General features: G+C 47.2%; 1 protein-coding gene across 2 annotated transcripts in view; it reads left to right on the forward strand.

Moving 5' to 3' along the window:
- ADCY5 (adenylate cyclase 5) overlaps positions 1 to 24,485 on the forward strand; it is a 147,935-nt gene that overhangs the window by 73,244 nt on the left and 50,206 nt on the right. For both annotated transcript variants that reach the window (XM_058731160.1, XM_058731161.1), the window contains exons 2-3: positions 13,861 to 14,010; positions 17,271 to 17,392. In XM_058731160.1, the coding sequence (XP_058587143.1) occupies positions 13,861 to 14,010; positions 17,271 to 17,392 (272 nt within the window). The remainder of the gene's footprint in view (positions 1 to 13,860; positions 14,011 to 17,270; positions 17,393 to 24,485) is intronic.

The raw sequence follows: 24,485 nt of genomic DNA on the forward strand, positions 1-24,485 counted from the left end.
TGCCCTACTCACAGTAAAAGCATGTAGTTTTTTTCTTTTTTAATATAAATTTATAATTTTTTTTATTCTAAGAGTAATACATACAATAAAAAAGTTGGGAAGTATTCAGTGGTCTAAAGAAAAAGGTCTTAAAAAACATTTACAATCCCACCATCACCTAGAGACATTCTATCACTGCTAACACATATATATTTTTAGATTGAGATCATGTTGAATATGCAATTCTGTATTCTTTTTTTCCCCCCACTTGACATTAGATTTTGAAAATTTCCCCATGATGCTAAATCTTCTTCAAATAAAATATTTTAAAGGCCTTGACATATTTCAGGGTATTTGAAGCTCCATAATTTATTTAACTCTTCTCTAGTTGTTCAACATTTAGCTGTTCCTCATTTAAAATTTTCTAATGATCCTTGCATATAAAGCCTTGCCCAGGCCAGTGAGTTTCTGTGTAGCAGCGATTCCTGGGAAGGGACCCACTGTGGGTCAAAGAGTATAAACATTTTATTTTTTTATTGGAGTATTGTTGACATGGAACATTACATTAGTTTCAGGTGTACAAGATAGGGACTGGACAACTCTATACCTTGCTGTCCTCACCACAAGTATAGCTACCATCTGTCACCATAAACATTATTATAATACCACTGACTGTACTCCTTATACTGTACCTTTTATTCCTGTGACTTATTCATTCCATAGCAGGAAGTCTGTATCTCCCTCTCCCCTTCACCTCTTGTGCCCAACTTCCCCCCGCCACTTTCTGGTAACCGTCAGTTCTCTGTGTTTATGGGTCTGTTTCTGCTTTGTTTGTTTGTTTGTTCATTTGGTTTTTAGATTCTGCATTTAAGTGAAATCATATGGTATTTATCTCTAGCTGCCTTATTTCACTTAGCATTATACCCTCTACATCCACCCATGTTGTTGCAAATGGAAAGGTTTTGTCTTTTTCTATGGCTAAGTTTCCTGTGTGTGTGTGTGTGTGTGTCTGTGTGTGTGTGTGTCTGTGTGTGTGTGTGTGTGTGTGTACCCATACACACACCCCTATGCATACCGTGTTTTCTTTATCCATTCATCTATCAGTGGACACTTGCGTTGCTTCCATATCTTGCCTATTGTAAATAATGCTGCAATACACATAGGGGCGTGTATGTCTTTTTAAATTAGTGTTTTTGTTTTCTTTGGATAAATACTCAGTAGTGGAATTACTGGATCATATGGTTTTTCTATTTTTAATTTTGAGGCGCCTCCATGCTGTTTTACATAGTGGCTGCACCAGTTTATATTCCCACCAACAGTGCACGAGGGTAGACTATAAACCTTCATCCGTATTGCTAAACTGCTTTCCAGAAGAGTGGTACCAATTCTTATCCCTGCTGATGGATGGAGCATATTTGTTCTGTTGCATTCTTGGTAATATTATTACCGTGAAAAAAGCTTTGCTAGTTTAATAGGCATATATTGTTTTCATTTATATTTCACTGTTTGCTAGTGAGGTTTCACATGTTTTTCACATCATGCATTTGTCAGTCATTTGTAGTTTTACTTCATTGAATAGCTTGCTCATCTGTATTACTGAATTTTTCTGTTAAGTTCTACTTAATTCTTGTTCATTTATAAAACACTTCATATATTAAGACTTTTCTCTCCTCTGCCATATTTTTTTTGCAAACTGAGTGTTTGTGAAGCTAACTTGGAGTTGAAAATGCCTGACTCTATCACCAGACTTGCAGTCCTGGGGTGCAGGGGCCAGGTGGCCAGGGCTGAGCTTTCCCAGACCCCCAGCATGATGCTCTGCACTGGGTGCTCAGTGTTTGTTGAGTGAATTAAGAGGATATCCCATTCAAGTGAATACTATTCTGTGAAAGCTGTTGTTTTTCTTTTGAATGTATATACAGAGTCTGGGGTCTTCCTAGGAATAAGTAACCAAGATGACAAAAATAAAGTATACAGTGTGGCCATTTCTCTCTACAGGTACAGCTATTCAAGTTAGATAGAATAAACTATCTCCCTTGTTATTGTCACCATTTGCTTTAAAATTTAAGGGAGTCAAAGCCACAATGAGATACCCCCTTACTCCCACTAGGATGGCTATCATCAAAAAGATGGATAAGGGGCGCCTGGGTGGCGCAGTCGGTTAAGAGTCCGACTTCAGCCAGGTCACGATCTCGCGGTCCGTGAGTTCGAGCCCCGCGTCAGGCTCTGGGCTGATGGCTCGGAGCCTGGAGCCTGTTTCCGATTCTGTGTCTCCCTCTCTCTCTGCCCCTCCCCCGTTCATGCTCTGTCTCTCTCTGTCCCAAAAATAAATTAAAAACGTTGAAAAAAAAAAAAAAAAAACAAAAAGATGGATAAAAACAAGTGCTGGGGAGGGTGTGAGGAATCAGAGCCCTCACATACTTCTGGTTGGAGTAGAAAATGGTACTGCCACTTTGGAAAACAGTTGGACAGTTCCTCAAAATGTTAAGCATAGCTTTACCATGTGACCCGGCATCTCAGTCCATTCAGGCTGCCATAACTAAATACCACAAGCTGGGTGACTTAGACAACAAACATGTATTTCTCACATTTCTAGACACTATCAAGTCCAAGTTCAAGGCACCAACAGATTCAGTGTCTGGTGAGAACCCACTTCTGCCTTGTAGATGGCTGTCTTCTCACTGTGTCCTCACATGGTGGAAGGGGAGTTAGAGCTCCCCAAGATCTCTTTTATAAGGACACGAATCCCATTCACTAATCCCACCCTCATGACCTGATCGCCTCCCCAAAGCCCCACCTCCTAATGCCATCTCATTGGAGGTGAAGATTTTAACGTAGGAATTTGGGGGCGAGGGGACACAAACATTCATTCCAAAACATCTAGCAATTCCACTCCTAGGTATATACCCAAGAGAACTGAAAACATGCGTCTGTGCAAGAGCTTTGCACATGAACGTTCATAGTGACATAACCGACACAACCCATATGTCCGTAACTCATGGATAAGTAAAATGTAGCACAGGCATACTACGGAATATTATTTGGCCATGAGAGACTGAAGAACTGATACATGCCACAACAGAGATGGATCCTGAAAGTATTATGCTGAGTGACAATAGCTAGACAAGAAAATAGCTAGACAATAACTAGCTATTATGAGATTCTGTTTATATGAAATGTCCAGCACAGGCAAATCCATCGAGACAGAAAGTAAATTAGTAGTTGACAGGAGCTTGGGGGTGGGGGTGCAGATGGGAAATAAGCAGTGATTAATGGGCGTGGGATTTCTTTTTGAGATGTTGAAATGCTCTGGAATTAGCAGTGAAGGTTGCACAACCTTGAACATACACTAAAAACTACTGAATTATATACTTTCAAAGGGTGAATTTTATGGTATAAAAATTATATCTCAATGAAAAAGTAATTAAGGGAAACTGTGCTAGAAACAGGCGTGGCCTCCCCAAGGCACAGTGTGGGCCTTTCTCACCCACAGAGGAGGTTCCTTGGAAAGAGCTTTGGAGGCGGTGGCCGGGAGCAGGTCCCTAATCAGCACCATTTTATGTGACCAGGATCTATGAGGAAGGCCTGGGGCACCTAGGATGAGAGTGAAAGAAAGTCGAGTGTCTCTTTATTAAATAGAATAAAGCAAAAATGGACCTAAATTAGGTTGGGATAAATAACAGCTTAGTACAGTAGAACAGGATGAGCTCTGCACTTGGAATGAGAATCTGTGGTTTAGCTCGGCTGCTGCCGTGCTGGGTAGTGCAGACAGGACTCCTGCCTAGAGCCTTGGTGTCCTCATTAGCAAAAGAGGGGTGATACCACCTGGCTTGCTTATCCTGGAAGGATGTGATGAAGATGCAGTGAAATAGTACGTGCACAAAGTGTTTTAATGTTGTAAATGTCATTCCTAGATAATGGTCTTTCTTCACATTTTGGTCTATCTCGTCTTTCTTGAAAATGTGTTAAGCAGATGTTAATTATTGATTTGTTAATATTTCATGCCCTGCTTTTAGTAACAGTGATATTGTACTAAGTAAACATTATACTTTTAAAAAACTTTTTAATGTTTACTTATTTTTGAGAGAGAGCACAAGCAGGAGAGGGGCAGAGAGAGAGGGAGACACAGAATCTAAAGCAGGCTCCAGGCTCTGAGCTGTCAGCACAGAGCCTGATGTGGGGCTTGAACCCACAAGTTGTGAGATCATGACCTGAGCCGAAGTCAGATGCTTAACCGACTGAGCCACCCAGGCACCCCAGCATTATACTTTTAAAGTCATATTATAGGTTGGTGTTTCCCAGAGACAGTAGCCCATATGATTGAAGTAGGAGATGAGAAGGAGATGTGCCTTGTAGTGAGGCTTGTAGAGGCCTAATGCCAGCACAGAGATTGAGGCTTTGTCTTACTGGTAATAGGGAGTCATGGCAGGCTTTTGAGCAGGAGGCGCCATGGTGTAAAGGTAGATGGGGCTCTCTGAGATAGTGCATTTCAGAGCAGGAGAAAATGATAAGTCCTGAGCCACTAGACTCTCTCTGGATGGAGAAGGGGATGGGGGCTGCCTTCTGGGCAGGACCCTATGGGAATGAAGACAGCAGAGAGTCTGGTCCTTTTAGCTCAGAGCCACTGAGATAGACAAGCTACCTCCACAAAAGAAAACCTCATCACAAAAGCCCCCAAGCAGAGATAATGCGGCTTTGCTCACCAAAAAAGCATACAGCAGTCTTTGTAGGGAACAAATTTCTAAGAGGTGTCACTATGATTTTTTAAAAAGTTAAAAATATGTAATATTGTTAAAAAGCCATTTAACACCTCATTGAACATGGTGCAGTATACACGGAACTGTGCTGATAGGACTTCCAAGAGTATATAATTTAAGATGATCCTTCCTTGATTTATTGTATTTTATATCATAATAGGATTCCACCGAGGTCCCCCGAGCTTCCCAGCACCACCGTGTAGAACAAATGAAATCTGGGACAGGCGGAAGGGGCTCTTGTCAGTCTTGTCAGCTCCTTTGATTTTGGGCTCATTTGGTTGCTAGTTTTGTGTGGTTGCAAATAGAAAAAAGGGCCAGAACAGGAGGGGCTATGCCTATCCTTGGGGCTGGGGTCCCAAAAGAGGACCTTTCTTCCCTTCCTAATACCTAGAGCAGTGGAGAGCTGGTCCTCGGCCCCCAGGGGCCCAGAGTGGGTCTGGCCCCTTGCGGCCAGATGGGTGGATTTGGAAAATCAAATCCCAGCTTTGGCTCGCACTTAATTGAGAAGATTTCAGACTTCAATGTGAAGAGAAAGCACTGTGGTCTGTGCAGGAACCACAGAGGGTGGAGGACGATCTGGAAGAAGGAGTAGGGTGGAGTAGGTGCTGAGACCCTGCCAAGGGGGAGGGGGTTGTCAGAGCTGGGGGAGGGCAGGTTTGAAAAGCCTCCCTCATCGGATTGCCAGGTAAATATGGATACCTGGTTACATTTGAATTTCAGATAAATAATTTTTTAGTGTAAGTATGTTCCAAATATTGCATGTGACATACTTAATTTTTTTTTTTATTTTTTATTTGAAATTTCACATTTAACTGAACATCTCATTCCCCCCATCACCAAATCTGGTTCCTTGGGGTGTTCTGATCCTTACCTCTGCCACTGCCGCCAACAGCAGATACACCCTGAGAACCGTGGTGCAAGAGGCAAGCTGACTTGTCCAGAACAGAAGCCATGCAAAGTAACAAATTGCCAGGGGTTCGTCTCCAACTCATTTCCTTCGCTTCTGTTCATTCCCCATTCCTCTTTGTCTTGCGCCTGCCCCAGGATTGGCGAGTAGCAAGCCTATGGCAGCGGATCCAGGGAGCCTCCTGAAAAGTCAGAGAGGCGGTGGTGTTTGCAGCGCTGGAGGTCTGCTGCGGGGAGTTTTGTCAGCCTCCGCGAGGAGGCACTGCACAAACCACGGAGCGCTGTAACTTCACCCTGGGCCAAATCAAACCTGCAGCCTGCAGCCTGCAGCCAGCAAAGAGATTGGATTTCTGAAAGTGCTGGGGTTTCAGAAATACCGCCACCACTGCCGCCAGCATTGTAAATATTCATAGGCAACTCCCCTGGGTTTCCACGCAGAGACTAGAATTCCAAACATTCCCCTCCCCCGGGGTTTCTCCTGGTGTGGTCCTGAGACCACCTGGACCCAAACCATCTGCCGGGCTTGTTTTAAAAGCAGATGCTGAGGCGAATCCCAGGGCTGAGGTTTGCTGTATTGTCAGGTCCCCTCGTTACTCTGCCTGCTGTAGGTGCACACACACACACAAACACTCGAGTGTGCACATGTTCTGTGTGGTTAGATATATCCCTCGAGGTCCACGCAAGGGAAACCAACAAACCCTTAGTTAGGTCTTGCTTCCCTGCTGTTGTGAATGATACCTGTTCCTATTTACTAATCAACTTTTTTACATAAGGACAGGGTTTATACTTTTACTGTGTCTGCAAGGGGCTCAATAATTGAAAATTGTTTTTAGTGGAGAAGAGAGCCAGTCAGCATTTGGACCCTTGTGCTCAAGGTGTGAGATCAGGTTTAAGCTACAAACTCCTTCCTAGAAGAAGGCTTTAAGCAGAATTCCATTAGATTTTACTATGTCTCCTCTCCATTCATAACATTAGTGTCTGCACAGGAGCATTAGCACCTGTGAGAACTGGGGAGCAGATTTCTGCTTTTTTGGTGAGTGGTGTATGTGTGTGTAACAGACATTGATCTCTTTTTCACTCTCAGGTGAAATTGCCACAGTCATCCTTCCCAATGACTTTGCTCAAGACCCCTGACCCACACCCCAGCACCCTGTAACTGCTCACCCCGTTTTGTGTTTAGTGAATGAGAGAGAGAAACACTGAGACACACTAAGCTGAGCAAAGCCATTTGGACCCCTATTGGGTTACTGGGCATCATTTTACCTGGATTTGCACCGTCTGTGGCTACTGGCCTTCTGGCTGCAGGAGGAGTCAGATTACAGCAGGAGAGACCAGGAGGATTAGTACTGAGATGCTCCAGCAGCCAGTTGATAATTACCTTCGGGGTCATGTCCCGAAATAGACTCTGGCCCCTCTTTCTCGCCTCGGAGAGGGAAGGCGGCTCTTTCTCTGTTTGGCTGGCTTTCCCATTCTTTTTTTTTAGTCCCTCCTGCATCTTACTCCTGTTATTTTTTAAGTATAATTTACAAGCAGTAGAATTCACCCCTTCTGGTATACAGTTGTGTGGGTTTGACAAAGGCATACAGATGTGTAACCACCAACACAATCAAGATCTGGAACCGTGCCATCCCCCAGAAGGATTTCCTCCTGCTGCCCCTTTTAGTCATCCTCTCCCTCCAGCCCCTGGCAACCACTGGTCTGTTTTCAGTCCCTACAGTTTTGCCTTTTCTAGAATGCCATGTAACTGACCTTTTGAGTGTGGCTTCTTTCACTCAGCATAATGTATTTGAGACTCATTGACGTTGTGTGTTATCACTAAATCACTCCATTTTATAGATGAATAATACTCCATAAACATTCCTGCACAGGTCTCTTTGTGAACAAAACTTTTCATTTCATTTGGGCAAATACCTAGGAGTGGGGTTGTTGGTCGTATGGCAAGATGTGTTTAACTTCATGAGAAATGCCAACTCTTGTTAATTTTATAGAGAGAGTACGAGTGGGGGAGAGGGGCAGAGGGAGAAAGAGGGAGAGAGAGAATCTTAGGCAGGCTCTATGCTCTGCACAGAGCCCATGACCCTGAACAGAAATCAGGAGTTGGATGCTCAACCAGCTGAGGCACCCATGCACCCCTACCACTTTTTATTTCTAATAGCAAGGTCTGAGAACGCAGTTGCCCTGCTTTCTTACCAGTGCCAGTGTGGCAATTCTTTTTCCTTTTCCTTTTCCTTTTTAAACGTAATTTTAGCCATTCTAATAGTGCTTAGTAGTATCTCATTGTTTTTTTTTAAATTTGCGTTTCCCTAATGGGTAATGATTTTGAGCATCTTTCTGTGTGCTCATTTGCCATCTTTATATCTTATTTTGTGAATTGTCTATTCAGATCTTTTGCTCTTTTAAAAAGTGGGTCATTTTCTGCTTGTTGACTTTGAGAGTTCTTTATGACTTCTTATCAGACATGTGATTTACAAATAAGTTCTCCCAGTCTGTGACTTGTCTTTTCATTATCTTAACAGTGTGATTTGAAGACCAGTGTTTTTTGGATGACATCTAATTTTTTAATTGATCATTTCATGTCTTTTACGGATCATGATTTTGCTGTTACATCTGAGAAATCTTCACCTAACCTTAAGTCCTGTGTTTTCTTGTAGAAGTTTAACAGTTTCAGATTTGCATTTGAGCCTGTGAACCATTTTGAGTAAATTTTTATGTATTTTGTGAGGTTTGAGTTAGGCCTATGGATAGCCAATTGTTCTGGCACCATTTGTTGAAAAGATTGTCCTTTCTTTATTTAGTCGCTTTTATATATTTGTAAAACATAAAAGTATGATATACGATTTGCAGATATTTTCTTCCATTTGGTGTGTTGTCTTTTTAGTTTCTTGATGGTGCCTTTTAAAGAGCAAAAAGTTTTAATTTTGACAAAGTGTAATTGATCTTTTTAAAATTTTTGTCATCTGTGCTTTTGGTGTCATGACTAAGAAATCATTGTCTAATCCCAGGTCATGAGGATTTACTCTTATGTTTTCTTCCGAGTTTTATAGCTATAGCTCTTACATTGAGGTCTCTGATCCACTTTGAGTTAATTTTGTATATGGTGTGAGGTAGGGGATCCAACTTCATTATTTTACATATGGATATCAAGTTATCCTAGCATCATTTACTGAAAGGAGTAGTTTTCCCCCACTGAACTGTCTTGGTACCTTGTCAAATATCAGCTAACCATAAATGTAAGGGTTTATTTATAGACTCCCAATTTTATTCCACTGAACTGTATTTCTGTCCTTATGCCAGCATTGCACTACCTTAATTACTGCAGCTTTATAGTAAGTCTTGCTATTGAGTAGTGGGAGTCTTCCAACTAGAACATCTTTCTCAAAATTATTTTGGCCATTCTAGTTGCTTTGCTTTTCCATATAAATTATCAACTCAGCTTGTTAATTTGTTAATATCTAAAAACAATCTTGCTTGGATGTTGATTATGAATGTGTTGCAGCTATACGTCATTTTGGGGAGAATTGACATCTGAATAACATTGAATTTTCCAACATGTGAAACATGGTATATCTCTCCATTTATTCAGGTCTTTTTGATTTCTTTCATCAGTGTTTTATAGTTTTCAGTGAACAGGTTTGCATCTTTTTGTTAAGTTAATCCATAAATATTTCATAGATTTGGTGATATTTAAATGGCACTTTAAAAGATTCCATGTCTGATTGTTTATTGCTTGCATATAGAAATGCAGTTGCTTTTTTTTTAAATTAAGTTTTTCTTTTGTAAATGAAAGGCGGCTGGGTAAGATAAGCGATGCATGGGTTTAGCAAATTATCACAACTGGGTTAAGTCTTGTCTCTGCCTTATCCCAGTTGTGTATATGTGTGTTAATAGACTGAGTCATTGACTGACTTTATTATGGAGGAAATATTTGTCAAGTATTGCAGTTGCTTTTTATATATTGATCTGGTATCCTGTGATCTTGTATCTTTATATTTTTAAACTTGCTTATTAATTCTGGTAGAATTTGGGGGAGATTTTCATGACACAGTCATGTCATCTGCAAATATAGACAGTTTTATTTCTTCCTTTCCAATCTGTATGCCTTTTTCCTGTCTTTTTCCTGTCTTATTGCATCGTCTAGAACCTCCAGTACAATGCTGAATAAGAGTGATGAAAGGACACTATCTTGCTTTGTTCCTGGTCTTAGCAGGAAACATTTAGTCTTTCACTATTAAGTATGATGTTAACTATACATTTTTGCATATGCCATTGATCAGATTGAGGACTGTCCCTTCCATTCCTAATTTTTTAAAAAATGATTATTTATTTTTGAGAGAGAGAGAGAGAGAGACAGAGTGTGAGTGGAGGGGTTGCAGAGAGAGACAGACAGACAGAATCTGAAGCAGGCTCCAGGCTCTGAGCTGTTAGAACAGAGCCCAACATGGGGCTCAAACTTAAGAACCATGAGATCATGACCTGGGCTGAAGTTGAATGCTTAACTGACTGAGTCACCCAGGCATCCAAATTTTTCTTTTTTTTTCTTTTTTTAATGTTTATTTATTTTTGAGAGAGTGTGTGTGTGTGTGTGTGTGTGAGAGAGAGAGAGAGAGAGCACGAGTGGGGAAGGGGCAGAGAGGGAAACACAGAATCTGAAGCAAGCTCCAGACTCCCGAGTTGTCAGCACAGAGCCTGACATGGGCTTGAACCCATGAACTGTGAAATCATGACCTGAGCCAAAGTTGGACACTTAAATGAGTGAGCCACCCAGGTGCTCTGAGTTTTTCTTTCTTTCAACGTTTTTTTTTTTTTTTTTTTTTTTTTTTTATTTATTTTTGGGACAGAGAGAGACAGAGCATGAACGGGGGAGGGGCAGAGAGAGAGGGAGACACAGAATCGGAAACAGGCTCCAGGCTCTGAGCCATCAGCCCAGAGCCTGACGCGGGGCTCGAACTCACGGACCGCGAGATCGTGACCTGGCTGAAGTCGGACGCTTAACTGACTGCGCCACCCAGGCGCCCCCTGAGTTTTTCTTTCTTAATCGTTCACTGATGTTGAATTTTTTCCATATATTTTTTCAGTAGCTACTGAAATAACTATATGTTTTTTTCTATTTAGTCTGTTAATATGGTGAATGACATTGATTTTTCTTTTGTTTTTTAATGTTTATTTTTGAGAGACAGCACAAACAGGGGAGGGGCAGGGAGGGGGATAGAGGATCTGCAGTAGCCTCTTAGCTGACATTAGCAAGCCCGAACTCACGAACTGGGAGATCATGACCTGAGCCGAAGTCGGGTGCTCAACCAATTGAGCTACCCAGGTGACGCTACACTGATTTTTCAAAGTTGAACCAGCCTTCCATTCCTGGGATAAACCGCACTTGGCCATGTGGCATTATTATGATACAATTTCCTGTCTGAGGGCGGCTCCTCATCTTCTCCTTCCCAGTTTTTCCTTTCTCCTATTTTTAGTCGTCTGGTACTTTCCTTTCCTTTCAAAAAGGAGCATGCTGGAGAATGTTCTAGTTAGGGAAGAACATGCTCCAGCATTCCCTGAAGATTGTGCCTTCAGTCTTCATCTCCTCATTTCATTCTTTTTCCTTATCTCTTTCTCAGTGGTCCCAGTGACTTCCTAGAGGTATGTCTTCAGGGTTTTCCTTCAGAGTCACTTGCATTGGTTACTACTGTAGGCCACAGTCTATTTCTTCCTGAACCTTATCCCCCTGGTCTTAGGGGCTCCTCCTTCTGAGTCAGCTCTGCTTTGCCTGGCCCCCAGCCTCATATAAATCTTTGGGCTTCTGTGGCAGCCTCCTGACCCGTCTCCCACTCCCTGCATTACTTTTACCCTTGATGAGTTGTCATCTTTTTTTTTTTTTTTTTTTAAGTTTGAGAGAGAGAGCATGTGTGTGGGAGGAGCAGAGAGAGAAAGAGGGAGAGAGAGAATACGAGCAGGCCCTGCACTTCAGCCCATGAACTGTGAGATCATGACCTGAGCCAAAGCCAAGAGTCACACACTCAACTGACCGAGCCACCCAGGCACCCCCGGTTATCTTCTTGAAGCTATGTGCTCATGCTGCTGTTGTTTCCTTCATTAGTCCTTCATGCTCCTATTTTGTAAGGATTGTGCTAGGCCTCTCAGCCTGACATTCAGATGCCCCTTCAGTCTGGCTCTGGTCTGCCTTTCCAGCTCTATCTTCTCTCTATGGACTTCTCTTCAGGATCAGAAAGCCTGGATTATTTATTCAAGGACCCTGAGTACCTCACAAACATGAGTTTAGTGGATACTCTTTCCAGGGATGTGCTTTCCCATGCCTGCCAGACTCACCAATTATGCCTCCAACCCCAGGCCCAGTGTGCCCTCCTCTGCCCTCCTGCCCCCCATGCTCCCCTCGTCTCCTTCTTGCTTAGTGTGAGGCAGTTTCTGTTTCCTATCACTGGTTCTTTGTCAGTCTTGACCACTTCTCTCTTCACCTGGATTGTAAGCTTCTGTAGAGCAGGGGTTTTCTTTCCTTGTGATAAGTAGGTTGCGTTTTTCTCTGCCATGTTTTTACATGAAATGACAATGGTAGGATTCTGAGATGGATGGGTTTGGAATGGGGTTTGGGGGAGTTGTGAGTCAACATAAGAGTTGGTGGAGCTGGTAATCTGAGTTTGCCCTTTCCCTGAACGCACATCCAGGAAGCATCTGGAAGATATCCAGGAGGTGGTTGAGGGGAGCTTATAATGTCCTTCAGCCAGGAAACCAGAATTTATTGTGTAGCCAAGGAGAGAGCAGGACTTTGAGACAGGAAAGAGAGTCTCTCTCTATTCATGGATTGGGACAGTCACGATAAAGGATGTCTCCAGGGAAACGTGGCACCACATCCCGCATGAGCCCACATGGCCTCCAGGCCTAAGCTGGCTGAGGACCCCGGGTAGAGGTCAGAGTACCTCAGAGCTGGGGTGGGGAAAGCCTTCAGGTGGAATGCAGACCTGAGTCAAGGACAGGAATTCTAGGATCCAGTGGACAAAGAGGACCCTGGAAGAAGAGTGTGGAGGGCTGTCTGCCAGGTCACCGCCAGGCACCTGAAGTCCCAGAGGGCTTCTGGAACTATAACGGAAGGTTCGAGGGCCAATTAGGGTTACCCCTTCTGTAGTTGAGACTAAGAATTAAGTTTTTCAAGGGAGGGATGGAGTCCTAGAAGCCTGAGCATCTTTGCATGGCTTCTGTCCTGTGTGGCCTAAGGCCAGGGCAGGACCAGGATTAGTTTACCTAGATAGCCCAGGAGCTGTACCTACCAAGAAAAAATTTGTCTCAGCAGCACCATTGCCGGGATCTGAAATGTGCTGTGAAACTTGCTTTCGTGGGGTGTGTAGTGTTGTGTTTTGCTTTCTCTTCACTTTTCAGTAAATATTCCTTTCCAAAGAATTCCAACCTTGTCTCTGTGACCTGAGGGGCAGTAGTATTTTTCCACACACATATCTCAGTCAGCACGGAGAAGGGCATTAGTGAGGAGCAGAGGGTGATGGTGGATGCTCTCCAGCTGGTGGAGTTGTCAGAGGGCTGTGGTGCTGGTGCAGAGAAGGAATGGAAGCCGAGGAAGAGGAGATGAGACCAGCCATTGACACTGATCCCTACTGGCTGGGGTCCTTATCCGTCTCTCATTTCCCAGGGAATTTAGCACAGTGCTGGGTATCTCATGGGTAGCCAGCAAGTGTGTGCTTCATCGCAGTTGATCCCTGGGGAATAATAAGCTAATATAAAAATAATAATAAGCTAAGGATTCTCTGCCAAAGGGTAGCCCTTTGTCCTGCCCTGGACTTTATCGCACTTTCAAAAAAAGAAATCTCACAATGCTTATGGAACCTTCCTTGCGATGCCCCTGCCACCTCCCACAATACACAGCTCCATCACAGCATCACCAGTATCCCCAACCTTTTCAGCGCTAGGGCTATGGACACGTTCAGTATGATTATTCAGAGACTCGGTTCCTTAGGGCCATAACCTGTCACAGGCCAGCCAAGTTTTGGCCTTTGAGGAAGTCAGAGAGCCTGACCTATTATGCTTGGCTACTCCCTGTGGTCAGCCATGGGTGGGTGTCCTTGGCATTGGTTTGCTCACAGCTAGGTGGTTTTTGCTAATGTGGAGGCTGGGGGCCCTATGCTTGGGGGCCGGAGGGTCAGGGTTGGGGCTCCAGTGACTGGTTGGAGCTCCAGGCCTGAGCTCGGTGTCATCTCTCCCTCTGCAGCTTGTCTCCAATGTCCTCATTTTCTCCTGCACCAACATCGTGGGTGTCTGCACCCACTACCCGGCTGAGGTCTCTCAGAGACAGGCCTTCCAGGAAACCCGGGAGTGCATCCAGGCACGGCTCCACTCACAACGGGAGAACCAGCAACAGGTGAGTAGGGCCCTCTTGTCCTTTTGTGGCTACAGGGAGCACAGGCCCAGGACCCCCCTTAGCCCAGCTGCCCCCCCTACCCCCCCCCCCCCCCCCCAGCTCAGCTCCTTGTAGCTGCCCTGCCCTGTCTTCCAGGCAGGGACCCAGCCAGAGGGGAATGTTTTCCCTGGAGGGAGCCTAGCATTTCCGGCTCTGTGGGCATGCTCTAGGGAGACTTTGGAGAAAGAGCTCTACCCCAGCCCTTGCCCACTGCCTCCTCAGTGTTCCCCTGTGGACTGCAAAGAAGCCAGGCAGCCCAGGCCCTGGGCACAGAAAAGCACCCTCCACCTCTCCCCAGTGCTGATGAGGTGAAGGAGCATCTGCATCAGCATTCCCACCTGGGGTTCAGGTGCTCCCCCATGAGAGAGGAGAGAAGGGAGAGCTGTCAACCCCTGGGACACCCTCGCCAGGCACGTCCTCTGTGCTGAGTTCTGGGCTTTGGTTGGTTCAGAGAAAGGATGATGGTTGTCTCACCCTAAACCTTATCCTCAGAGAACTTTTGGGAGGGAAGTAAGCCACTCACGTGGGCCAGAGACTTGCAGGACTTCTCCGAGTGAGCACTGGGGCAGAGTGTCCTGCCCCTGTGTGCTCTATTGGGTAAGGGCAGGGCAAGGACTGAGGGCTGGTCAGCGTTCCCCTCCTGGCTGTGTGGCATCCTGTTTGGGGTTCAGGACCATTGTGTCATCTCCTGCGTGTGAACCAGATGAGGTCTGGGGACCCTGGGCCACAATGGAGCTGAAAAGCTCTCAGGCAGGAGCTCCAGAGATGGGACCATGTGACCCCAGGGGAGCGTGTGGGCAGGTCAGCAGGGTGACAGGGGCCCCCACTAGACTTGTACCAGTTGTAGTTGTTAGAGATGAGGTTACTCCAAAGCAGGTTCTCCTCTCTTCTTATGTTTGTGCCTACCCAGCAAGCTGAATGGAGTCCTGCTGCCTTTGAGCTTGGGGATAAGGGAGACAAAGGCCTAGACAGCGGTAGTCCCCTGCACCCTCCTCGCTGGCACAGAGCGTGTGCTGTGGACGTCCCAAGTGCCCTTTGACCACAGTGTGAGAGGGTCTCTGACTCCATCTGGATGCGTCCTGAGGAGTTAGTGGCACGGGCTGGCCGTATCTGGATGGCTAAGTAAGGGGGTGATGCTCTGGCACCATTCCTCCCCGCCCCCGCGAGTCGCTGCCTATCCCTGCTTCCTGTCCAGCCCTGCCGCTGTGGCCGTTGTGTCCTGCCAGGTCCCCAGCTCATGCTGTCCAGTCGGCGGCCTGGCTTGCCTCAGGCATTCTTTTGGCCCCGTCTGAACTCCTGGTCCAGCTCTTGAATGAGACCCATGCTCAGCAGTGTCCCTGAGTCCTCCCACTGTCTTTGTCTGACACGCTTGCTGCACTTCTGCAACCTACTGGAGGCCCCTACACGCCTCAATGGCCCCCTCTCTCATCCCAGTTCCAGGCTCTGGCATCTCTTGCCAGAGATCCGTCCCTTTTTGTGTTAGGAAGTGTCCCTTCTCACTCCTGGACCTTGTCCCTTCTCCAGTAAAAAGAACATTTTATAGCTCATCACCGTTTACTTGCACTAGCCCTGGACAGGCTGGACATTCCAGCAAATCCACAGGGATTTGGGAGAGAAAATCTATTTGCTTTACCATGTTCTGAGCCAAGATACCAGGGAGGAGAGGTGTACTTACTGGGGGCGGGTACTCCTCACCCAGCCAGAGCCTTGTGGCTCTCGGGCCTTCCCCCACCCTTGGGTCCTTGGGAACACTCCTCGGTGCCACCTGATAATGGGACTCAGAACTGTTCTCCAACACCCCTCCCCCCACCTTCCTGACCCTCAGCCCCAGAAGTGGTTATAGTTGTAGGAAGATCTTTCATGGATATAAACCATATGTAGCACACTTTCTCCCAGCTGTCTTGGATTTCCACAGAATTGCTCTTTATTTTGTTTTTGTCACCAGTAACCATTTACTGAGAGTTCAGTAAATAGGAGGTAGCCTTCAGTGGCCATGTCCACTGATGCTCAGGGAGACCAAGCTAACCCACAGAGAACACCCTTGCTAGATTAACAGTGTTTTCCAGGCCGCACGCAGGCCGTCAGCTGTGGAGCTGAGCACAACACAGCCCCATCCTCGGGGTATCTCATTGCTACAGGGAGACCCTGTTAACAAATCACCAAAACCCCGAGTGATCAGGGATTCTGCAGGAAGGCCCTGGGTGGTGAGGGGGTGCTGCTGCCAGAGCCAGGAAGGGGGGAAGCCTGAAGGAGGGCTACCAGCCATATGTGAGGATGGTGAGTCTAGCTGAGGAGATTGTGTGCAAAGGCAAGAAAACACCACCAGCAGCTTGGGAAGCTTCCCGTGGTTCTCTGTGTTTGGAGCAGAGCACAGATTTCAATGCAGGGCGTGCTGGGAGCATGCAATGAGATACCCCCGAGGATGCTGCTGCGTCGTGCTCAGCTCCACAGCTGAGGGCCTGGGAGTAGGACGCAGAAGGGAGGCCAAGTCCAGACCCTATCGGGGCCCCACATGACCCTCCCCTCCATTGTGTGGCCCTGGCCCCTCTCCCTGCTTCTCTCCCACCTCTTCTCTCAGTTTGTCAGTCAGCGTGATTTCCCCTCTCTTCTGGGTTACTCTCCCCTGTGTAGAAATGGAGCACTTCCATCCTTCTCCTTCTGGTCCCCGCGAAGCCTTCTCTGGCCACCCCATTCTCCCCAGCCCGGGTCAGGTACCCCTGCTCGGTGCCGCAGAGTACCCCACACCCCCATGAGACTGGGAGCTTTGTGAAGGAGGAACCTTGCCTGTCTCACTCACAGTTACAACTCCTGGCGCCCAGCATGATAGGTGCTCAGTAAATATTTGATGACTAATTGAATGAATCTCATTTAATGCTCTCAACGACCTCATCCCTATTTATAGATGAGGAACCTGAGGCTCAGAGAGGTTCAGTAATTTGCACGAGGTCACATGGAGTCTCAGGTGACATCCAGGATGCCAGGGGGCTCAGTACTACAGGTTTACCAGGAGGGCTCTTCCCCAAGTATGTGCACAGAAAAACCAGGAGGTCACCCAGGGAGACAGGATTCAAGTAGCCCTGGGGGCATGACTCTAACCCCACCCCCACACAGGTGTTAGCTCTGTGGATTTCAGGTGACCTGAGAGGTTTTCTAGGACTTTGCAGGTGGGGACCCAGGCAGGTGGAAGGAGCTATGACAAAAGCATGTGCTTCCCTCCCCAGGAGCGGCTCCTGCTGTCTGTCCTGCCCCGTCATGTTGCCATGGAGATGAAAGCAGACATCAATGCCAAGCAGGAGGATATGATGTTCCATAAGATTTACATCCAGAAACATGACAACGTGAGGTAGGAATGAGGCTGGGGGGTGAGGCTGGGGGTGGAAGGACTGATCCCCCAGGGAGATAACATCCCTACCTCCTCCCCTTCAAGGGAGCACAGCCCAACAGGGTGGTCTGTGGCTTTGGGGTGTGTGTTGTCTGGGGCGCCCTGGCCGCACCATACCCCTACAGGTTGGAGGTGAAGCTGCAGGGAGAAGATATAGAAGGAAGGAGGAGAAAGGAGAAAGCAATAACACCAGCTGTTGGGGAAATTCCTAGCCTAACAAGGAAGACAGAAAGCAGACTTAGGACCCACATATCACCATCATCGTCTCAACCTTCATCACCATCTAGCAGCTTCCATGCCTTCTAAGCCAGTGTATGTCAGGCACTAAACCAGCCATTACCCATCTATTGCTAATCATTCTGACCATGCAGCAAGGTGGGGACCCTTATCAGCATCCCTCGTTTAGAGACTTAGCTTGGAATGGCTAAGACCCTCACCCAGGGTCACTCAGCGAGGAGTGGCAAAGCTGAGGTACATCTAGGTTGGCCTGCCCCAAAGCCCATGCCCCTTTTGCTGTGCATTTGCCGCTTCTCTAGACAGAAGCTGCCGGCAGCAGAGACGTGCAAACAGATGTAGACTAATAGAGTGCAAAATCTGCTTATGAGTTCCATGGGGACATGAAGCGATACAGTGGCCTTCATCCAGCATGGCTTCCTGGAGAGCCCAGTAATCCTCCCATATGCCCAGAAAAGGAGCTACTGTGTTTGCCTTTGAGAGAGTTACTTTCTCCCTGGGCAGGTTTTCCTGGGCCCCACAAGTCTTCCAAGGCTGGTGTAGAGGGAACCTTTTGAGGCTTGGGCTGAGTTTTCATAAAGGGATTAAATGGGATAGTATGAATTACTGTGCATGCACACACACACACACACACACACAAATATACGTCCTTTCAAGGTGAGGTTGATGGCCACGGGGGCGGGGCAGGCACTGTGTTTTCCTGTAGAAATTGTCAGAAGTTCAGGCAGAATTGTCCAGTTCCCAAGTGTGCCCTGGAATCCAAGACCGCTGTTCTTGCCCATGCGTCCTGTATCCATCTTCCAAAACAGACTCAAAACCTTTGGGAGAAAAAGGTACCGGAACAACACTTTTGTCCCCATTTTGGGGGTACCCCAATCCCCCTGAAGCCCACCCATGCTCCACTGTCAGGCAGGGAGAGCATAGACAGAGGCAGGAAGAAGGCTGCCTATGGCCGAGTCCCCCCCTATGTCTGCTCAGGAGGTGTCCCAAAGTTCAGAGAGAGAAGTGGGGCCCAGGACTTGGTAGGTCTTGCTGACATACTGTTTTCCCGCTTCTTCTCACACCCATCTCTGACCCACAAGGTGGAATAATTGGTAACAACAGTAGTTAAACTTGTATAGTGCCTTCTTTAACTCACACACTGGTCAATGCTTTACTATATTCACGGAGTCCTCACAATATAAGAGGTTGGTGCTATTATTATCTCCATTTTATAGGAAACTGAGGCACAGAGATTAATTTGTCTAAGATCACAGAGCTGGTTAATTAGGACAACTGTCTCCAGAAAGCTTTTTGGTATCAGAGTTCTTACCTAGCCTGACTAGGGGTTTTTTATATGCTTAGGAGAAAGGAGTGTGTATGAGGGTTTGTGGGAAGGAGTCAGGGAGCCCCCAAGCCAAGGGGAGACTCAGAAGAGAGAGAGGAAGGAGGTTTGGTTTCTAGCGTGTGTGTGTGTGTGTGTGTGTGTGTGTGTGTGTGTGTGTGTGTACCCACCATGGGCCTTTCCTGTGTGATCGAAACCCCTGAGATCTGGGGACTCTATGACATGTAAAGAAAAAGCCTTCCCTATTAGAACAAATCCCAGAAGCCCAAATCAGGTTGGGAAGGAGTAACCTGCCTAGTGGTTCTAGCACATATAAAGCCCTGAGCTCCCTGTTTCTGGGATTTTCTCTGTTGATCCTGTCTTCACCATCTCACTGGCCCTGGCGTCCTTCCAAACACAGCTTGGACAAAGGGTGCTTTCTTTGACTCTTCTCAGTGTGGCAGTGCTTTCGGCAGATTCCACTCAAATATAAGGTAGAACACGAAGGGAATGAGGAAAATTTAGTGCTCAGAAACAGTTTGGCATTGAAGGCATAGATTCTCAGCCTGACTTGGTTAACACATCCGGCCACCTCTGCATCTCTGCCCAGCACCTTGCCCACTCATCTCCTCCTCTCAGTGGCTTTGGGCCCCTATCCCTCCAGCAAGGGGGTTTGGTCAGAGGGGCTGACTCACGCCTCTTCCACCACCACAAAGAGTGGCCCACCCCTGGGGTGACATCGCCCTCACCCTTCCACTCCCACAGAGGCTTGACTTTGGATGGGTAAAAGACTAGTACTCTAGGGACGCCTGTGTGGCTCAGTCGGTTGAGTGTCCAGCTTTGGTTCAGGTCATGATCTCACAGCTTGTGAGCTCAAGCTCCGCATCAGGCTCACTGCTGTCAGTGCAGAGCCCATTTCAGATCCTCTGTCCCCTCTCCCTCTGCCCCTCCCCCACTCTCACATGTGTGTACACACTCTTTCTTTCTCTCAAAAATAAGTAAACATTGAAATAAAAAAAGAATAGTACTCTAATCACAAAGTGGCTGGAACGTCAGTGTCCATGTGGCAAGAATCAGACCTGCAGCCACAACGGGGGTATTTCTGTTTTAGGACGTGTGGAGGATCAATGACAGCAAGCAGGAAAGAGATAAAAGGAGAGAAAAATCAAGATGCCGCCCTTTTTATAGGGACAGACATAATTCTGACTCTGAAATTGCCAGGCTAGTTGTGGCTGGTATACATCTGAGGCCAGCCACAAGCAATCATATGCAAATACCTCGCGGGAGCCCTGTTTCTTGTTCCATTAGCAAACCCTGGCTGCAGCTCTTGATGGAAACACATTGCACGCTTGGTCTCTCTTTTGGGTTGAACCTTTGACTCAGATTGGGGGTTGAGTAGTAGGTGGAGGGGTGACATCATAGTGTAGAAGGGCACTTTGGGGCTGGGCTCATGGCACAGTGATTAGGCGTGGGGTCAGGCAGCCCTGCGAGTCACCCGAGCTCTGCTGTTCGTGGCCATGTGACCAGGGCAAGTTATAGGTACTGATGCTGTGAACGTCAGTCTCCTCATCTACATGGTAGGGCAGCAAGAATACTTACCTCGTAGGGTTGTGAAAAGCAAATGAAATCGTGTGAGGAAAGCGCTTAGTGCAGCGTCTGGCACAGGACATGTGTTCAGTAATTGGGAACAGCTATTATTGTTGGTACTGCTATTATGATTATTATTGCGCTCCTATCAACAAAGAAAGGCCTGGGGATTCTCTAGCTGGAGAGTGGAGGGGTGAGGAGTCACGCTTGTCAATTCTCTGCAGAGTGGTAATATTTAGAGAGGGTGACGACGGGCTGCCCTCTAGCCCCTCCGAGAGCAAGGCCACAAGAAAAATAAATCAACCCTGCGGTGTGACAGGCTGGGCCTGGATCTACGGGAGGGGAAGAGACTAATGGGTGGGGAAAGTTTGGCCTGGGCAGGAAGGGGTGACAACAGGCCCCCACCGCTCTCTGTGGCCTCACCCTTTCCTGGCCCCCAACACAAAAGTCGCTCCTGGGATTGCCAGGAGGCTGTCAGGTGCTTTGGTGCTGGCTATGCATTGAGGTGGGCCAGAGGCCAAGGACCCTTGGAGACCTGTTCCCCGGAGCCCCCAGCCTCTCCCATCTTTCATGTGGTGACGGACGGAGATGTGTTAACCACTCTAGCTGGACTGGTCGGTGGGGCTGGGGCCCTTGCTGGGTGTCAGACCAGTGGCTTGAGAGCCCTCCTCACCGTCCTCTCCCCAGATGCCTGCCTCTCCTGCAGCCAGCAGAGGGGGGCTGTGCCATCCTGGGCCTCCAGCACATGCCAGCAGAGACAGCCCTGGGCTGGGGGTCCCAGTGCTCTGCCTTGGAGGAGAGACAGTGAGGGTGGAGGAAGGGGCCAGCCCTAGAAGCTCACGGCAGGGGAAGGCACATCCCCGTGGGTCTCAGTAAGCATACAGATGTTGTCAGAGCTCATGTGCCACCAGATTGCCCTCGCCAAGAGGTCACCGTTGTGAAGCAAGATGAGTGTCTGTGTTGAGCAGCCTGGGTCACACCCTGCTCTGTCACTTAATAGCTGTGGGAACTTGGATGAGTCACCTAACCTGAGCCTCAGTTTCCACGTCTATAAAGGGGAATAGTGGTGTCCCCTCACTCATCCATTCAGGGGATGTTTTCCTCTGCTTCCATGGGTGGAGACCACCAACTGTACTCACAGACCCTTAGCTATGAGGCAGGGATTGCAGTGGGAACTGAGAGGAACCCCCTCTCTGATATTGGCAGGCTCACTTTCCTTTCAGGAAGACATGCACTACACAATGGATTAATTAGTAATGTGGGAACGTATCACATGAGGAATGGGGGTAGGGCTTTGCATTCTTGAAGGCTATCGATGTTACAAAACTTACTGCTCAATTATTCTGTCATGATAGAAGCCACAAAGGAACAGAGCCTGTAAGACGGGTCCCTAACACTCACTCCTTATGGGGGTGTCCCTGGGCAGGCCCCCCACCCAGGCAGTAGCCATAGACTGTTCCTCCTATGGAGGTGAAGCAGGCTACCAGGCAAGAGTCAAGGTCAGGTGACCTATACCCCAAATGTTTCAGGAGCCAGGGAGCACCTGAAGGATTCTGAAGGGCACTGAAGGATTCCCCACTTCCATTAAGGGTCGCTATTGAATGAGGACAGCTCCATGCCTGAATGACCTGTCCTTATGTTGGAGCCCTTAGGTTTTAAAGGTTGTAGATGGTGGGAGGAACACAGAGCATTCCAGACTGCCGTCTGTGCCAACTCCTCCCCGGGACACTGGTCCTCAGCTGAGGTAACACACTCCTCACCTGGCCCCGTCTGTTTGGACCTTGGGAGGGGTCCTGGATGAAATGTGGGGGTCTTGGCTCATTGGCTCGAATCACAGCCTCATTCTCACGGGCCTGGCCGGAAGAGCTGCTAACCCAGGGGTGAAATTGAGGTAATGCCCATCCCTGCACAGCAGAGTTGTGGGGGGAGGTGGTGTGGGGAAGGCTGCCCTCTTCTCACTCACTTCCCCTCCTTTCCCTTCTCCCCTCAGGCTCTTCTGAACCTCCCCCTTTTAAGGTTATCATCTCCTCTCCCGTCTCCTTCAAGGACTTGGCTGCGTTCCCCAGGTCGCTCTGGTGTCTGGCTCAGCTGCAGCATGGCTGTGAATTGTAATGGCCTCACGACAATGTCCGTGATGCTCAGATACCTGTGGGTGGATTGTGCACCCTGTGGGCAGAGAGGGAAAATGTTTACCTCCAGTCATATTCCCGGCAACCGACCACATGAGGGATGGTTCTGTAAACACCTAGCGTTCCTGTCTCCAACCTGATATTAAGAAAAGTATTCTGAGCTCTACGTTATACCAGTTATAGACAGAGGTGGCCTTTATATTATTATCTCATTCATTCCACATTTATTGTGCTGCCACTCTTTGCCAGGCGTGACTAAGAGTAGACAGAAAAGACACCACGCTTGCCCCTCAGGGAATATCTGGGCCTCACCAGTGAGGCCGGGCCGAGCCCAGTGCCATGAGGACAGCAGCCTCAGAACGCAGCTGGCCCCGTGGGGGAAGCCACTGGGGCTGGGTCTTATCTCTTCAATTAACTAACTAAATAATTAATTATTTTACTTGTGGTAAAATATACATAGTATAAAACTGACCATTTTAACCATTCACGTTGTGGTGCAAACCACCACCACTATCCATCTCCAGAACTTTTTTTCATCTTGCAAACCTGAAACTCTGTACCTGTTAACAGCTCCCCATACCTCCCTCACCTGGCCCCTGACAAACACCATTCTACTTTCTGCCTATGAATTTGGCTTCTGTGGGTACCTTATTTAAGTGGGATCATAGAGTATCTGTTCTTCTGTGACAGGCTTATGTCACTCAGCATAACGTATTCAAGGTTCATGCATGTTGTAGCATGTGTCAGATTTTCCATTCTTTTTTTTTAATTTTTTAATGTTTATTTTATTTTTGAGAGAAAGAGTGCAAACAAGGGAGGGGCAGAGAGAGAGGGAAACACACAATCTGAAGCAGGCTTCAGGCTCTGAGCTGTCAGCACAGAGCCTGACACGGTTCTTGAACCCACAGAACATGAGATCATGACCCGAGCCCAAGTCAGACACTTAACTGACTGAGCCACCAGGCACCCCAGATTTTCCATCCTTTTTAAGGCTAAATGATATTCCATTGCATGTAGGTGCCACATTTCGTTTTATCCATTCATTTGTTGATGGACACTTGGGTTGCTTCAGCCTTTTGGCTGTTGTGAATGATGGTGCTATGGGTATGAAAATACCTTCTTGAGTCCCTGCTTTCAGTTCTTTTGGGTGTATATCTAGAAGTGAAATTGCTATATCATATGGCACGTAATCCCATTTTTAATTTTTTTTTTTTTGAGAGACAGAGAGTGAGTATAAGTGGGGGAGGGCCAGAGGGAAAGGGGTAAGGAGGGGGGGGGGAGAGAGAGAGAGAGAGAGAATGAGAGAATGAGAGAATATGAGAAAATGAATCTTAAGCAGGCTCTATGCCCAGCTTGGAGCCTGACAAGGGGCTCAATCTCACAGCTGTGAGATCATGACCTGAGCCCAAATGAAGTGCCGGACCCTTAACTCACAGAGCCACCCAGGTGTCCCCTATTTTTAATTTTTTAAATAAGTCCATACTGTTTTCCATAGTGGTTCACCCTCTGACCTTTCCACCAGCAGTGTATAAGGGCTCTAGTCTCTTCACTTCCTCGCATGGAATTGGGTCTCACAATAGACCTAAGTTTGTCCTTGGACACAGAATGGGGATCAGTGGGCAAAGGAGCCAGTGGCCAGCAAGGACTTATTATTTTAGCTCTTTGGACTCAAAACTGGGGGCCCTGGGGTAGGTAGGAAGGGAGATAAGTTAGGCTGAAGAAGCACTAACCTGTTGAATGTGTCAGGCTATGTCTGTGAAATTCTGATTCTTGTAAGAAATCAGAGCAAGAAAGATATCAG

Source organism: Neofelis nebulosa, chromosome 5 (assembly GCF_028018385.1).
Source record: "Neofelis nebulosa isolate mNeoNeb1 chromosome 5, mNeoNeb1.pri, whole genome shotgun sequence".
Taxonomy (NCBI): domain Eukaryota; kingdom Metazoa; phylum Chordata; class Mammalia; order Carnivora; family Felidae; genus Neofelis; species Neofelis nebulosa.